General features: G+C 33.6%; 2 protein-coding genes across 3 annotated transcripts in view; one reads left to right on the forward strand and one right to left on the reverse strand.

Moving 5' to 3' along the window:
• The window catches only part of LOC106174981 (muscle calcium channel subunit alpha-1), a 17986-nt gene extending 16009 nt beyond the window's left edge, over nucleotides 1–1977 (forward strand). The window contains exons 23-27 of one of the 2 annotated variants that reach the window (XM_013556774.2): nucleotides 58–77; nucleotides 246–333; nucleotides 596–679; nucleotides 910–979; nucleotides 1351–1977. In XM_013556774.2, coding sequence (XP_013412228.2) covers nucleotides 58–77; nucleotides 246–333; nucleotides 596–679; nucleotides 910–979; nucleotides 1351–1532 — 444 coding nt within the window. In that variant the 3' untranslated portion in view covers nucleotides 1533–1977. The remainder of the gene's footprint in view (nucleotides 1–57; nucleotides 78–245; nucleotides 334–595; nucleotides 680–909; nucleotides 980–1350) is intronic. The other variant, XM_024077861.2, reaches the window with a different exon arrangement.
• On the reverse strand, nucleotides 1677–17884 carry LOC106174982 (uncharacterized). The gene is made up of 18 exons (XM_013556777.2): nucleotides 17694–17884; nucleotides 16757–16929; nucleotides 16328–16461; nucleotides 15945–16013; nucleotides 15494–15654; nucleotides 15052–15156; nucleotides 14531–14719; nucleotides 12493–12594; nucleotides 11985–12131; nucleotides 10294–10393; nucleotides 9986–10052; nucleotides 9636–9716; nucleotides 4833–4975; nucleotides 3961–4165; nucleotides 3314–3389; nucleotides 2914–3061; nucleotides 2537–2616; nucleotides 1677–2405 (listed from the first exon to the last, which is right to left on the reverse strand). The coding sequence occupies exons 1-18, from the start codon at nucleotides 17825–17827 to the stop codon at nucleotides 2264–2266; spliced, it is 2256 nt and encodes a 751-aa protein (XP_013412231.2). The 5' UTR covers nucleotides 17828–17884; the 3' UTR covers nucleotides 1677–2263.
• Nucleotides 17885–17891: the final 7 nt, after the last annotated feature.

Below are 17891 nucleotides of genomic sequence, written 5' to 3' on the forward strand. Positions count from 1 at the left end.
TGATTACTCATCTTAATTTGGATATTGCCATGAAGTAAGTTTTTTTTCTCTTTTCAGGATAACATGATCGACTCAGTGTAAGTTATTGTTTTTGAATACACAAAGCTTTCATCAAATTTCTGGAGATAATGAAAGTCAAAACATTTTAACATTGATGTATTTTATGTAAAACAGCAGCAGCAAAAAAAATTAGAGTGAAAAATTAGCAATAAGACTTATCTTTGTATTTTATTTGTCTTCCATAGCAAACTAAAGCTAGCGAAACCTGTTGCCCCACAGTCTAACTGGAGGCGCCAGCTAGTGGGCAACATGACAGTCATGAATCCAGATGAGGTAATAATACTAACAAAATTATTGAAAGTATTTATTGAAGGGCTTAATGCTTTGTTGTACCAAAAATAGTATAGGTAAATAAAAGAATTAATTAAAGAAATGGAAAAAATGTTGAAATTCAATGTGTTTTTATAAACATGTAGATTCATATTTGTTCCATTTAGAAATTTATCACTTTGATTGATACTACGTCTGTTTAGTGTCAAATAGTTTATGATCTATTTCCAAAGAAAGCTAATTTTTATTTTCTCACCATTTTCAGTTAATGGAATTGAACCAGTTGTCCAAAGCCAAGATCAGTCCTGCTTCTGTCAAGAAGAATAGGATTAGCCCTGATAATTATGAAGTAAGATGTTGGGCTTATTCTAGCATCAATTTTGTTTAAGCCAGATATAAAAATAGAAAATCTGAAAACTTGTTGGCTCTTAAGCCCAGTTTTAAAATAATATCCACTTTGTTATATCAGGCAATCACATACTAGTAATTTTTTTAAAAAAGTTTTCCATTTTTGCCAAAAAATAACAAAAATACGAAATCAGTTGAGATTAAGACAAATTATTTCTCAAAATACAATAGGGAGTAGATGTGATACATGAAGAAGATGAGCCAGAAGAACACAGTGACTTTAATATGGGGCAACATTCAGGTCAGTTGAGAAAATAGAAAGTTGCTTACAGAGAAGTCAGTTAGGATAAAAGACTTGATGTAGTTTCAAGAAATTATATATATATAAGGTTAATTATATAAGGTTATAATATTCAGGTCTCCAGAAAATCATTTCCCAGTTGGCATCTACTTTGTCTAGTTTTTTTCCTGGGAAAACATGTCAAAGTAACTGTAGCCAAAATAAAATATCCAACAGAAGCAGCTTTACTTAGAGGAATACTATGCCAAAATAAATTTACTGGTAAAAAGCCACCAGAATATCTAATTTTAATTTGTACCAATAATTATGTAAGTTTTTTTTCAACAAAACTGCATGAAAATTGAAATATTTCCTCCATCCTGCCATTCCAGCAGCTGCTACCTACCCACCAAAGTCTGCCCTTAAGAGAACAGAACGAATGGGCAGTGTAGACAATGCAACTCCTAGTAATAACAATGACATTCCCGACTGGGTGAAAAAATTTAGTCAGCAGCACAACATAGCACTTGTGGAGGGAGGCAAACAAATGGAAGAAACAGCAGAAGATGACTAATTTGATAGCTATTTGGGAAACCTTCTTAATAAACCATGCCAGTATTAAACCACAGCATTGAGCTGATGATTCCGTTAATTTATCCCTAAAATTGGGATAGATAAAAAACACTAATGGTGAATGTGTAAAATAAGACAACTTGAAGACGATATTTAAGAATTTTTATGTACATTGTATTGTATTCCACTCATTCTTTCAAGTTCTTACAAATTGACCCATTATCTGACAGCATATTTTAAATTAACACATTTTTACATAAACCATTAACAGCCCACCTTTGTTTAACAATGCCTTTACTTAAAGTAAGGCATACTTTTGCAAGGCATTAGTCCTAGGCTTCATATAATACAAGGAGTGGTAAATAAATATACAAACATATGTGGCATTTTTATGGAGCAAAAAGTTCTTCACAGACAGTGCCAAATAAACATGTCTGAAAATAGGACAGTCAGCTTTCGATTTTAATATGCCAAGCTTTTTCTCTCTTATTTTTTGGTAAAAAAAAGGAGAAAATGCAGGTACACGTTTGGGTATAATGAAGCTCTGCTTCCCATTCTTTGAGATGTACGGTCTCCAAAAATTGATGATCATTAGAAACAGTTTTATTAATGTAATATTTTACAAGAGGTGATGAGACATATTTTGCAGTATTTGCCTCAGCAGCACCCTTCAGCCGTTTTTCATTTTAGAAGCTGAAGTATTCTTGAATTTTTTTTTTTGTCCTCAACAATCTATTCTTCTTCTTCCAACCATGCTCTGTATTTGGTTTTTACTCTGAGGAAGGGTAAAAGGTCCGGATCTCTTCCCCTGAATCTCCTAAACAGTTCTTTTGCTGGTAACCCACCTCCATAATACAGGAAAGTATTTCTAAACCTGAAACAAAAATTTATCACTAAATTACTATCTAATTCTTGGCTGAAATATTGGCACATCTAATGATAAAACTTTTTTTATCTTACTGTATATTTGATTAACTACACAATTATAAAGGAAAAGCGCCTTACCTTCGGCCTATCTCATTCAACATTTTCACATCCTGTGGATCTACATCAGAAAATGCTTCAAAAATATCTGCGGCTACCATCTGGAATAAAAACCAATAAACTTATCATATTGTCATTAATTGTATGTTTATACTAGTTCCAGACTAATCTTACCTTCTGCATTCAATCTAATGAAGACAACCACAATAATAAATCAATTTTTAAATACCTAACTAATTTAACCTTTTCAGGTTTTAAATATTTAGATGCTGAGAAGTATTTGCATCATTTTCAATCCAACTACACTACATTAACTGGTGGATAATTAATGGAGTTATTTTGAACCAAATCAAATCCTATTAATTTGAGCCTCACAAGTACGAGCAATAATGCCTTACCGATGTCCATATTGGAGCATAGCAATATCCCGGTGTCTCTGTAAACACTCTTGTATTGGAAAATTCAGACATGTCTTCAACGGGAAGAGGTAGGGGCATAAACAGTGGCCACAGTTTTTTCTTGCTCTCCATGGGGGAGCCTTCCAAGCTGCAACAGAAATTTGGCATATATAAACACTGGCATAATAGTATACTTTCATAATTAAACAGGAAATTGTACAAAGCAATAAAAAAACTATGACTTAATGTCAAATTTAAACTGGTTTATCCACTTCACGTGTAAAAATTTATTTAAAAGGTTAATTAGTGTTATGTCTGGATTACCTTATAGCTGCCTGATTGTAAAGAAATGAAAACATTTTTCTCATTGCAAAGTAAAAAGGCCATATCAGCCACTCACCTTAGATGCATCTCCAAGTCAAAAGCTGCTGTATACAAGTCGTGCATCAGGTCATATGCCATTAAGTATTGGTTGGCTAAACAAATTAAAGTATACAAGTTTAAAATATGTTAAAAGTTTGAAAGACAGAAATAACATCACTTGCTTATTAAATATAGTGTGATGTGATTAATATAGGTAATTGCTAAATAATTACTGACAGCATTTACAGCAAAACTGATTAAATAATAACTGTTTCTAGATATTACTGACAGCATTTACAGCAAAACTGATTAAATAATAACTGTTTCTAGAGACTATCATGATTGTGGCTAAAATAAAATCTGACAATTAAGAGCATTCTCAGTTAACAGAAAATTTTACTTCCTGACAGTGAGATCCCTTATGTGATGTATATATATATAAAATGATATGAAATTGATCCTTATAATTATAAAGTGTCAGATGTACCCAAGACATTACATAAGGAATCCCACTGTGAGGAAGTAAAATTTTATGTATGTCTGACAGACAAATTTAAATCAGTTTTGTATTTGTCAGAATAAAGATTACATAAATAAATCTTTTAAAAAAACTGATTGACAAGAAAAAAACAATAACAACAATAAGAAATCCAACCTTTTGTTTGAACAACCCAACCTATTTACCTATGCAAATTTTTCTGGCCATAGCCTCTGTCAACTGCTCTCCTGTTGTGACATGTTTGCTAAACATCTGCACTATGTGGGGCTGCAGACCAAAATACCCCATAACCAGACCAGGTATGCCCTGAGCATCCACTTCTGTATACAGGCCAGCACTAAGTTCAGTGTAGGGAACTCGATTCAGCACGATTCCAAGGGCATTTCCAAACTAGATGGAAAAAGGAGGAAAAGATCTTAATTGTAACAATTTAACCAACAAGGTGGAGAAAATATGTTGTGACAAATCTCACTGGTCTAAGCTTGAGGAAAATGACAAAAACCAACTTTTCTTCACAATTTAAAATGCATTTTGACTTGTTCTCTCATACTAATAAATGGTGTCATGCTATCAAATGATATGTTAAAGGGATAATAACTCTTCGTATGAGATCTATATTTCACAGTAAAAACATTGTAAACAACTCATAGAAATATAACATATTCTGTTTACCACAATAACGGCTGTTATAGCTATTATTCTGATATCTGAGCTTGTCATCGGACCACGTGACCTCCATAGATGGCTATATTCTGTTATAATCTCTTAAGAGATTATAACATAAAATCTAACTCTCTAGAAAAAAAACAGGGACTAACTTTGAATGTAGAAATGGATTCGTTAACCATTGGTAAGTATGGGAAAATTGTTGTTTACTCTGGGAAAATTAATTTTTTGGCCAAAACGAACAGTTATTATCCCTTTAAACAAAATAATGCTGATCAGTGCTAGTCTACCTTTCATTGTTACACATGACCCCCTGTAAAGGAAATACAAATAATGGATTAAACTGTAAAGCAATCATCAGTTTAATATAATATCATATGCCACCACTTACTTGTTGAAAAAGTTCTGGGATATAATTCATTTCAATGAAATTAAAGGAGGAGCCTTCATCAGATGTATCGTCCATCATTCTGGAATTCATTGCTGAGAGACTCAGGTATGCAATTGGCTTACTGCCAAAAATTTCACTGTGTGCTGAAACAGTGAAAATAGTCCATTTTTTCATGTTTGTGTAAAAAGATGGTCCAAATCTCTCTAAAACTAAGAAATAATATTGGATAATTCACCACAGTAACTGTGGACAAAAGTGTTTAACACATTGTCAAGACATCTTAAATTATTAAGTAACAAAACCTGATGGTTCATGATCAAAACTTTCACATACTGACTTAAATCTACATCTGACAGTAATCTATCTGGGTAATACATTGTTTTTGCTCTTTTCAATCTCCTTAGCAAAAAGTAAAAAAAAAAATCATAGATTCAATTTCATTACAAAAAGAAACAAGGCAGCGAAGCTGCCAAATGTACAGACAAGGAAGAAAATAATCTAATGTAGCTGGTTTGCCAATTTGATATGTATGTCAAAATACAAAATAATAAGTAAGTTTTCCTGTTAGAGCATTTGTAGTAGCAGTACACAAAATATTTTAATCAATTTTGATGCAATGGTACATAATGCTTAACAGCTTATAACCACCATCACTTTTAAATTATGAACTGTAGGTACATAAATTCTAGAAAATTTATGAACATTCATCAGTTTTGTAAGTTTAAAGACAAAAGATAAAATGTTTTTCATTTTATTTGTATTTTATTTCATTTTATTTGTCGCCGATGACAGACACAGGCAACAACAATATGTACAGACACAGATGTGTCTGTATATAAAACAAGGCAGCAAAGCTGTCAAATGTACAGACAAAAAGCAGGAAATAACTATGCACAAAATAGGCTAATGTCAATTCTGATGCAAAAGTACATTATGTTAAACTGCAAATTTAACATCAAATTTTAATTATGCTCAACAGGTAATACCAATGTAAGTAAAATGTGTAACAAGCATAAGGCTTCAGGCCCATGGGAGTTCAAGTTCACACTTTGAACATGTATAACTTCCAGAAAAAGAAGCCAATTAGACTGCTTTTCCAACTCAGGCTGCATGCCGATTTCGAACTTGACTTGCGTTTTAGTAAGATCAATTACTCCTGTGAGTTTCATGACAACAAGCCTATCGGTTTTTCTTGAAATGTGTTTACAGTGTTGCATATATGCTGAAAAGTGAAAAAAAAAAGCATAACTTCTACAATAAAGGCCCGATCATGCTGATTTTTGAACTTGACCTGTGTTTTATGAATATTCATCAGCTCTGTAAATATAAAGCCCAAAAGTAAAACTGCCTTCCACTTATCGTGCTTACAATGAAAGTGCACGGTGACGGCGATGACGGCGACGACAGACACAGGTGATGTCAATATGTACAGACACATCTATATATATTTACTGTACTGTTTAAGAACAGTAATTGACATGGTTTTTCTTAAATGGTCATCATGGGAACAGTGCCCAAAATATGTTTTTTTCAAATTTTGATGCAATATTACATAATGTTTAACAGCATAATGACCATCAATTTTTAATAATAAAATATTAGTATCATGGATGTTCAGAAAATGTGACTAGCAAAGGTCTTCAGGCCCATGGAACTTCAAAGTCACAACTTGAAAATGCCAAAATGTAAACAAGACAGCACTGTTCTGAAATGTTTTTTTTTCCATTTTTAACAATTTTTAACATAAAACAAAATTAACAGTTTACTGCCATTTTTATATGATCAACTAAGAAAATTGATGAGATGGGAAAAATATCAACAGAGCAGTGTTAAATGTCCAATTTCTTCCATTCTGAGATTCTGAACATACGGTAAAGTCTTGAAAATTTCGTCACTTAAAAATTAATTAATATTTTTAATTGTGTAAATCCGACTAATTTTTCAAAATTACCTCTCCCCGACTCCTGGGTATGACGAAATTTTCAAAAATCCGGCCTTTGGGCTTTTATCCTTAGCGGCTGTTATCTTTGATCCTCATATATTGTGGGATATTTATTACTACTTCCTAAGTCGTTTTCTGGTGGTAAATAATAATCTATTTATTACTGCATCTCGATTAAGTTATATTTAACTTACTGGATCCGGTAAGAAACATACCTCCTGATAGAGGAGAAGGATCAAGATAAGCCTAATTGCCTCCTTACATCATAACCTGGATTTAAAAAAAATACGCAGTTGGCAACGTTTGTTGCAGGTAGGACTTTTCCCAGGATTGAGTGTTAGGCCTTCTAAAATTATCATCTGTAACTTCCTAAAAAAAATTACAGGGAGTTAAAATAATTGCTCCCGCTGACGATCTTCCGCAATTTAAGTTCCTTGAACTAATATGAAAACTGCATTTTATTATTGCTTACATCGCGAACGATCTCCCGATGATGATATGAAAATTGCCTTTTCGTCTCGCTCGGATCGCGAACGATCTCCCTCTGACGATCTTACGCGAACAAAGTCCTGTGGATATTGCGCAAACGATTCTTCGCCGAAGATACATGTATGCCGTGAGCGGGGAAGGGGAGTTAAAGATAAAATTTAAAATATATATTATTTATAATATTCAAAGGGGGAGGGGGGTTAAATAATGATCTCCCGCTGACGATCGTTCGCAAACTAAGTTCCTTGAACTAATATGAAAACTGCATTTTATTATTGCTTACATCGCGAACAATCTCCCGACGTGAAAAATGCCTTTACGTCAAGCTAGGATCGCGAACGATCTCCCTCTGATATGATCTTACGCGAACAAAGTCCTGAGGATATTACGCGAACGATTCTCCGCCGAAGATATATCGTGAGCGGGGGAGGGGCTGATTAAAGATAAAATGAAAATGTTTTTTTTAATCCAAAGTGTGTGTGTGTGTTTGGGGGGGGGGGGGAGTTAAATAATTATCTCCCGCTGACGATCTTCCGCGAACGAAGTTCCCTAAATCCCTTGAAAAAACATAAAAATTGCATTTCATTCTTGCTTACATCGCAAACGATCTGGCGATGATCATCTTACACGAACGATTCTCCGCCGAAGATATGCCGTGAGCGGGGAAGGGGGGGTTAAAGATAAAATGAAAAATTTATATTATTTATAAAATTCAAAGGGAAGGGTTAGAATAATGATCTCCCGCTGACGATCTTTTGCAAACTATGTTCCTTGAGCTAATTTGAAAATTGCATTTCATTCTTGCTAACATCGCGAACGATCTCCCGATGATGAAATGAAAATTGCCTTTTCGTCTCGCTCGGATCGCGAACGATCTCCCTCTGACGATATTACGCGAACGATTCCCCGCTGCATATATGCCGTGAGCGGGAGAAGGGGGGGTTAAAGATAAAATGAAAAATATATTTTATTTATAAAATTCAAAGGGGGAGGGGGGTTAAAATAATGATCTCCTGCTGACGATCTTTCACGAACGAAGTTCCCTTGAACTAATATGAAAAGTGCATTTTATTCTCGCTTACATCGCGAACGATCTCCCGGTGAAGATATGAAGATTGCCTTTTCGTCTCTCTCGAATCGCAAACGATATCCTGCTGATGATCTTACGCGAACGGAGTCGGCTACAAATATGAAAATTATCTTCTCATCTCGTTTGGATCACGAATGATCTGTTGACGATATTACGCGAAAGATTCTCCGCTGAAGATATGAAAATTGCCATCTTGTCCCATTCGCATTGCGAACGATCTCCATGTACGAGCCAGGTAATCGTAAAATGGTCCTAAATTGAACATGGACATGAATAGAAGTGACGGGTACATTTCCCTTCGAGATAATATCTTGATTTTTTCATTGTGTCTTCCTTATTTAGGACAGCCGCCGATAACAATAACGGCGTTACGAATGACAAAGCCGCGGCCTGTGACTTCTATTTGCCGACTTGATAACGCACCTTGAGCCAGGTAATAGAAATGAGACAAAAGGCCGACGTTCCCGCAATTAAGAACGGGAATTCACATCTTAACCACCTATATTGTGAGTAACCGCTCGCAGGGGCGCACTATTGTTCCTATCTCCCATTGAGAGTGTTATCGGCAATGATATCCTGATCGTATCATTGTCTTGAATCAACTGACGCATTACCTTCATGTTTGAGCTGGACAACGCGGCCATATTTGGCGACGAACTTTTCAAAAATTATCGAGTACTTCATTTTTAAGGTCGACGAAGTTTTCAAAGGGAAAAAAATTACCTCGGCGGAAAATCGTCTGCCGACGAAATTTTCAAGAACGACGAAATTTTCAAGACTTGACCGTAGTGAATGATTGAATCTGACAAACTGCAATGATATGAGTTTTTTTCTATTTTTGAAACTTTATTACACAATACATGATAACAAGTTTACCATCTTTTTTACAAAATCAACTAACAATGTTGTAAAGATGCAGTTAATGTCAAACAAACACTTTTATGTATCTTATTAGTTTAATAATGAGACTGTTAACATGCCTAAGAATTGAATCTGAGGAAATGTGAAAAATATGCTGAAAAGTGAAAAAACAGCATAACTTCTACAATAATGGCCCGATCATGCTGATTTTCGAACTTGACCTGCATTTTATGAATATTCATCAGCTCTGTAAATATAAAGCCAAAAAGTAAAACTGCCCTCCACTTATCGTGTTTACAAGGAAAGTGCACGGCGCCGGCATCGGCATCGGCATCAGCATCGCCATCGGCGACGACAGACGCAGGTGATGGCAATATGTACAGACACATCTGTGTCTGTACATAAAAAGGACTACCTTTACCTCTGCCTATCTGGCATGACGGTTCATACTCCATTTCTTCCCTTATGAACTGGTCTATATACAAGTAAGATATGTGTTCACCTGGAAAAAGCAGATTCCATATTAAGTGGCAAAAACCACAACTATAATGATTATTATATTAGATATATACAGCAAAGTGTTGAATATTTTATAAATCTCATTGTTTTTTGTAAAACTGCCTAGACTACATAGATATTAGCTTCATTTACATGGGTAATATCTATGAAAGGAGGTCAAACACAGCTACACAGCAAGACTGGCATACATACTGGAAGAAGTTGTTCTTTTTAAAATCCAAGTGAGCAACTAAGTACTAAGCAACAATTCACCTTCTTCGCTATATACTTTGAAAACCCTAACACCATCAGTCCACACCGGATATTCTCCATGGCTTTCCTAAAATATGACACAGAGGTAAAAGTCATTTTCAAAAAAAAAAAAAAAAAAAAAATGGCAAAATATTGATGAAATGCTTTCTATGAATTAATCATTGTATGTCACCAAGAGTTGTAAGCAAACAAGCAAGATAACTTTCTTAAACTAATCATGGTTTGAAAATACAATTTAAGGTGGAAAAAAAAAAGAAAAAGAATAGAAAAATCCATTTTATAACCATGCAAAAAATGTTCATTAATACCTCTAACTTAAATCCAAAGAGCTCCTGTGTGAAGTTGAACATGGTGTCTAGAACATGGTCCAAGGGAAAATAAGATATTGAGTCTTTGCCTTCAAACCCACTAAAATCAAATATTTCAAAAATTATTGGCAAAAACAATAAATAAAACAATGCATTTCATATCCAGTTAAGGTCAAATTTTAATTAATACCCGTGTAAAGGAAGTGGACAATCTATTCATCAACAAAATCATTTTGATTACTGTGTGATGAACAGATAATAATAAGTAGACAGCAAAGCTGACAAATATAAGAACACCATACAGAAAACAAGGCAGCAAAGCTGGCAAATGTTTAGATATTCAGACGCAGAAAAGTATGCACCAAATAATATTTTGGCCAATTTTGATGCACTATTACATTATGCTTTAAAACACCATAATCACTCTCACCTTCTTACATTATGTACTACAGGTAACAAGGACACTGAAAAACTAGCAAGTGATTCAGTTTCATCGGCTATAAAAGCCACTGAATATGCTTATGTGTGAAATGAAATATTAAAGGGATAATAACTCTTCGCTTCGGCCAAAAAATTAATTTTCCTGGAGTAAACAACAATTTTCCCATACTTGCCAATGGTTAATGAAACCATTTTTATATTCAAAGTTAGTCCCTGGTTTTTTTTCTTAAAAGTTTGGCTTTTTGTTAAAATCTCTTAAGAGATTTTAACAGAGTATATCCATCAATGGAGGTCACGTGGTCTAAAAACAAGCTCAGATATCAGAATAATAGCTATAACTGCAGTTTTTGTGGTAAAACAGAATATATTATATTTGTATGAGTTATTCACAATGTTTTTATTGTGAAATATAGATCTCATACCAAGAGTTATTATCCCTTTAATCAAAAAAATAATTACCATAAATGCAAACCAATTGTGCCGATTTTCGAAAGTAACCTGCCTCTACCAAACAAAGCCACTCAGTAAATTTAGTGTAAAACAAAAATGTGGTTTTGCAGGTATGGGGCAAACATCACCAAAATTGTAAAATAAGAGAATAATTACTGTTAATGTACACTGATCAAGCCGCTTTTTGAAAACAACCTGCTTCGTTGCCAAACAAAGCTACAAAGTAAATTTAAAGTAAAACAAAAATACGGTAAGGAAGTTAGGGGGCAAATGTCACCGAAATTGGGCAAATAAAAAAAAAATAATAATAATTTCTGTAAATGTAAACTGACCAAGCTGATTTTGAAAGCAACCTGCTTCTTTGCCAAACAAAACCAGTCAGTAAATGTAAAGTTAAACAAAAATATGATTTGGAATTTATGGGGTGAACGTCACCAAAATCGTGCAAAAAAAAAATCAATTAGCGTAAATGTGAAAAGATCATGCCAATTTTCAATTACCAAACAAAGCAACTCAATAAATTTAAAGTAAAACAAAAATAGGCTTTGGCAATTACGGGAAAAACGTCATGTGTTGGACAGCACCAGCGACGACACCGAAGACAGACCGATCAGAATATATACAGACACTATAAGTGTCTGTATATAATGATAATGGATGACAAACTGATTCTGATGACAGACTTGTATTTTGCTGCCTTATTCTCACCATACACAGGATTAAACTAACACATCTGTTTGCTTTTGCATGTCCGTAAGCAGATGTGTACATGCATGTGTAAAGAAAAAAACTATACACACCCTAGGAACACTTCTCTTTTTAGAAGGAACGCCAGGTAATGTACATCCCATACTTCCAACTCATATTGCTTATTGAAAGCCTGTTTATTGAATTCCTCCAACTCCTTCAGTTCTGCCTCAAGCAGTGGTTCTAAGTTTGTCTTTACGCTACAAAAGATTACGAACAGAAATACCAACAGTTCCTTTTTGGTTAATATAAAACAAGCAATACTGTGTATTATAATTATTATGTCACATTAACAATGAATGTTAAATATTTTCTTTTTTTAAGATAATAATGTTTAACTTTGAATTTGCTCCAAATCCTGAAGTTTATAAATCTCCAGAAGATGGTAAGGCTTGAAGTCAGTCACTTTTCAAATATTTCTGCTTTGTTTATATTTTACCACTGGCTTATCTAATATGTTTTAGGTCGCAGGCATGCCTGTCCATATTAAGTCTACAACTCTGTGATTGTTTCAAATAGGGAGAACAATTGTATTCTAAGAATAAAATAAATCCTTCTTACTCATAGATCAATCCCATGACATCATCAGCACTACCCGCCATTGATCTTGACAGTAACATATCTACATGGCTATCAAATCCAAGGTTTTGTGCCACATAATTCCTAAAACAAAAAATTTAATAACTAAAAATCAAAATAAAAACAAGGCAGCAAAGCTGTCAAATGTACAGACAAAAAGCAGGAAATAATAATGCACAAAACAGGATTCTGTCAATTCTGATGCAGTAAAATGTGTAACAAGCATAAGGCTTCAGGCCCATGAGAGTTTAAGTTCACACTTTGAAAATGCCAGAATGAGAAAAAGTGAAAATTTCACAAGAAATTGCCTAAATTCAATAAAAAAATTACAATCCAATACTACTGTTATTCTAATTTGAGCTGTATGTCAATCCTAAGAATCATTCTTGTAAGTTAAAAAAAAGTGACACAGTTTTCTTTGCTTAACATTTGTGGTGGCAGTGCACAAAGGTGTTTTTGTCAATTTTGATGCAATATTACATAATGATTAACAGTATGATTACCACCCATTTTAAAATATCTACTATAAATGACATGGGCATTTAGAAAATTTGATTACTATTCAGCTAATATTGTAGTACCATTAATAGTACTGATAGGTTACATATGCATGTGATTTGCATATTTGTTTAATTCAAAATTTATCTACAAACTTTTAATTTATGCAGATGTATATAAGCATGGCAGGTTGTATGTAGTGAACCATTAATAATACTGATAGTTTAGATTTGTATGTATGTGATTTGCATATCTGTTTAATTTAAAATGTAAGGTACGTACAATTAAGTTTTAATTAAATCACATGTACATAAGCATGGCAGGTTGCATGTCAGTTATGCAAATTAAGATCAAGCATAAAAGAGGCGACAGAGCCACAGAGAGGGAGATACATAGACATAGATACACAGAGAGAGAGCCAGCAGGCTTGACACACACACTTATAGTTGTAGAGACCTGAATTTTACAGTCAGTTGAATAGACTATGTAGCAGAAAACTATATCTGCCTGTCTCAGTTGTCTTATTGGTGAAAAGCAAATCTAAGAACCTGAATAACCAACAGGTTGGTTACTGCTATATGTGAAAAATGAAAAATTCACAAAAATGTAAAACTTCCAGAAAAAGAAGCCATATAGACTGCTTTTCCAACTCAGGCTGCATTTTACTCCTGTTTCCTTTTTTGTAAGATATAGAATCATAGGTAACATGGTCAGGGTCAGGTTTAGGCCGTCTTCTGGGTTTTCCGGAAGACGGTCAGTTTTTCAAATTTACATTGATGGGTATCTGATATTTTTCTGTCAGAAGACAGTAAAAAATGGAGGATGAATCAATAAAGATCATTTGGAAGACAGTCAGAAAATATCTATGGATCCACCCCTGATGGTTTTTCCTTAACAGTCACTATGGTGGCAATGCCCAAAATAGGGTATTCTTCAATTTTGATGCAATATTACATAATGCTTAACAGCATATTCACCACCAATTTTTAATAAAAAAATATAAGTACCATAGCCAAAATGCCATCTGTGTCTGCACATAAAAAAGAAAAAATATATTCTTACTGATCTTAGCAGAATTTAAGGTTCAGAGTGTACATAAATGTTTTATGCTCCTTTGCCATTGTGAGGGAGGGGCTCTGTCAGTATTGTTTGAAGACATGTGTGACAGTGTAAAGGGCATTTACAGCTGTAGTGTGTTTTTTAACCAGGATAGCACACATATTTTTAAGTGTTAACGCACCTAAAAGTTTACCATATGTGGTTCATACTGCTTTCTTGAATTAATGCATTTGAATGCATTTAACAATGATTTAATTTAAGCATTTTATTATTTATTGTTTGATTACTATGTTGACCTTTACTGCACAGTAATGAAAGTTTATTTTCTGTATGGTACAAACTGTATTATCTATATCAATTAAAAATCAAAACAATAAAATAAACCTTTTTTCAAACTGGAACTTGCTGTTGATGATTTATTATTAACATTAAAGTGAAGAAAACTGTAAAAACACACTCTCACCTGTCCATCCTGATATTGTTCAATTCTTCAATGTTGGATGCCATGTTCTGGCTGTACTCCTCCGAAGCTCTCAAGTTCCAAATTTTATAAATTGACATCCTCAACTCTCTACTATCAGCCAGCAGCATGACCTTCTTGTAGACATCTATATTTAGTGGCATAGCCCAAGGTCCTTCTGCGGGGTTTTCTCTACATGATGAAGATTATATAATGACAATGTCACAAATCATTACATATTTCAAGCAGGTATGACAGAATCAATACCCCAAATGTAAAATAATTACATAAGGCAGCAAATAGATTTGACAGTAACTAGGTGAATGCATGTAATGGACTTGCACAGTGTGACATAATTCAGCATACTGTAACTATTACTATATCACATGGTCTTAATATAATAAAATATCAAGCTTGTTTAATTTTCTTTGTTTCAGTACATAATTACTGCATCTCATGTTACTTATTTATTGATTTACTAACCTTAATATTTTTCATTTCTGACACAGAGAAAACAAACTTACTCATTTGTGGATATATATTGCAAAAAATCCTCTGGTAAGCCAGAAATTGTGCTTTTGTGATGAAATATTCGTCTGAAGAGACTTTGACAGAATGAAATCCTTCCTCTGCAAAGTAAACAAATTCATGGATCAATTTTACTTCTTCTAAAGAGTTAACAGTTTTCATATGAATAAAAATGCTACTCTTTTGCCTTGACAATTTGTCACAACATGAAGGTTCAAATGTGGAAGGTAGAGAGTGTTAGCATTTTCACATTCTATGTAAATAGTTTTTTAAAGTGTGATAATATAATGTTAAAACACGATTATTTATCCCATTACTGTTTGCTCTGTTTGCTTGTAACTGTATCATCACAAAGAACAAAGGTTTTTGAAAGATTAGATATAATTTAAACAAAAGCAATAACATGTAAATCTTTATATTAAACCATCAATGCCTTACTTAAACAATTTGCAATCTTCTGACAGATCATGCTGGCCTTTCAATAATTCTTCTCTTTTTCTATTCTCCAATTTAAAGCCAACTTTAAAGAATTCATTCAAAAGCACATCCAGGTACCGTTGCTGAATGTCTGTCAAATTTTCTTTGTTCTCTTCTAATTTCTACAAAATATTTATCAAACAAATACAAAGTGTTTCAACATCAATTAGACATAAATGTGAGTATGAAATTTTTATAACAATTATTAACAGTACATTTGTCTCATAATCTATGTGTGCTTATATCACACTTTCTGTTTTTTTAATTTAGTTATAAAATACTAAATGAAATGATACTCTCAAAAAGAAAATTTATAAATTAATTTATGGAAACAATATACTATCTCTTATATAAAGAACTGATATGATTATTGAAAATTATGAACAATTAGATTTCACATTTCCTTCTTTACCTTCAAAACATTCCAAAAATTTTCATTTGCCCATCTGTCAGTAAGGATCTTGTTTATTTTAGCTTGACCCTAAACATAAATCACCAAAATATTTAAAGAAAACATAGAGTGTTTTACAGATATTTTAAAAATAATAAAATTGACCTTACTTTTATTTTGTCTTTGCACCTTCTAATTGATTCACACACACACACACACACACACACACACACACACACACACACACACACACACACACACACACACACACACACACAAAAAAAAAAAATGATTATTTAAACAAAAATTTGCTTTAAATGTTGAACCAACACACTGCACTCTGTGAAGAAGATATACTTGCACTCCCACAAATGTATATATATATATTCTGCAATTTTACTCACTACTTCAATAGACTTTGTGAGGTCTACATCCAGATTTCCAAGGTGGGCACTTGTGGCACTTGCATATAACAACTGTGCACATATTTCCTCATATGGTCTAATTACAGAATCAAATGATTCTGGTGCTGAGTCAACTAAATGAATATATTTCAAAAACATGTCATAAGCAAAAGACTTTTCACTATACATCAGACATCTACTAATCTTCAAATTTAAATCCCACCAATGGAATGTCCTTTAACAAGTTAAAAAGACAAACTCATGCACATGTAAATTATTTATTGAAAAAGGTATGTATGAATCAAGCCAAGAGGTTGTTAGAAGTTCAGCAATATAAATGTATGCAATTGATAATTTCAATTCAATGAAAAAAATAATTACTACAAACTATGCCATTTTACAAAACCACATGTGAATGACAACACGTACCTTGCAAGCTTTCAAAATAATCCAGAAATTCAGAACCTTTAACTGCTGCTATTTTTGTCAGTCCTTTAAGTAAGTGATGACGTTTGAAGTTCTTGTCAAATGCCGGTGTCTCATTTTCTAATGTTTCTAGTAATGGATTTGTTTTTGGTGTGTCTTGGGGAACCTCTGGGAGACTGACAAGTAACAGAAAACTCGTAATCATGTATACATTTTTATACATTAAACAACCGGTCATGCTTAAGTATGCAAAGACATGCAAGACGCGACAAGACAGGTTAATTGAATAAATAAACACCAACATAGAGTTACATATGCTTCTATATGATACCAAAAGTGCTAGAAATTGTCTTAGATAAAAATACACTAACTATGAAGTGGTTTAATTTGATAAAATGCTCCGATGCGGATCTTCGTCTGCCATCTTGGATTTCCGTTGCTGGATTTTCGCTCCCTTCTTGTAAAGCGCCACCTTATTCTACTGATTCTAGCAGAAATCCAAGCGCATTTTTGCATACTTCAGCATGTTCCAAAACTTGTTCCAATATGTATTTTTATGCTAACGAATTTAATGTGCCACTAAAGTCAGGGTATGACTGAAATGCGCAATACACTGCAATACAGCGCAATACACTTGTTAACACGTGTTGCGCTGTATTGCGGTGTATTGCGCAATTCAGTCACACCGCTAAAGTCATGGTTGATGTGAAGGTATATATTTTACAATACTTACTTGCATGGAATACCACATATAAAATACCCACAGATATCTGCAATACAATTATCTGCTACAAGCATTCGTAGTAGTACTAGTACCGGTAACAATATATAATAGCATTATTTATATTTATTTATTTCATAGCCATTTCAATCTCAACGTTATGTAATAAAAATGTAATACTGTGATACTTTAAAAATCAAATATTTGATATTCACTCACAGAATATAATAACCCTGGCCTCTATCCCCACTCTGAGTAAACTCATTTGGCCGCATGGTCTTGCTATAACGACGTATAGACCACAGACTGCGCGGCGGCTTTAAAAGCTGCATCCTTGCAAAGGAGGCAGCCATGTTTTTTAACCTACTAACGTGACCTTCAAGGTCATGGTAGCTCCAGGCAGATTACCTGATATTT

The sequence above is a fragment of the Lingula anatina genome, chromosome 2 (genome assembly GCF_051362555.1).
Source record: "Lingula anatina isolate TDL-2025a chromosome 2, LinAna3.0, whole genome shotgun sequence".
NCBI lineage: Eukaryota > Metazoa > Brachiopoda > Lingulata > Lingulida > Lingulidae > Lingula > Lingula anatina.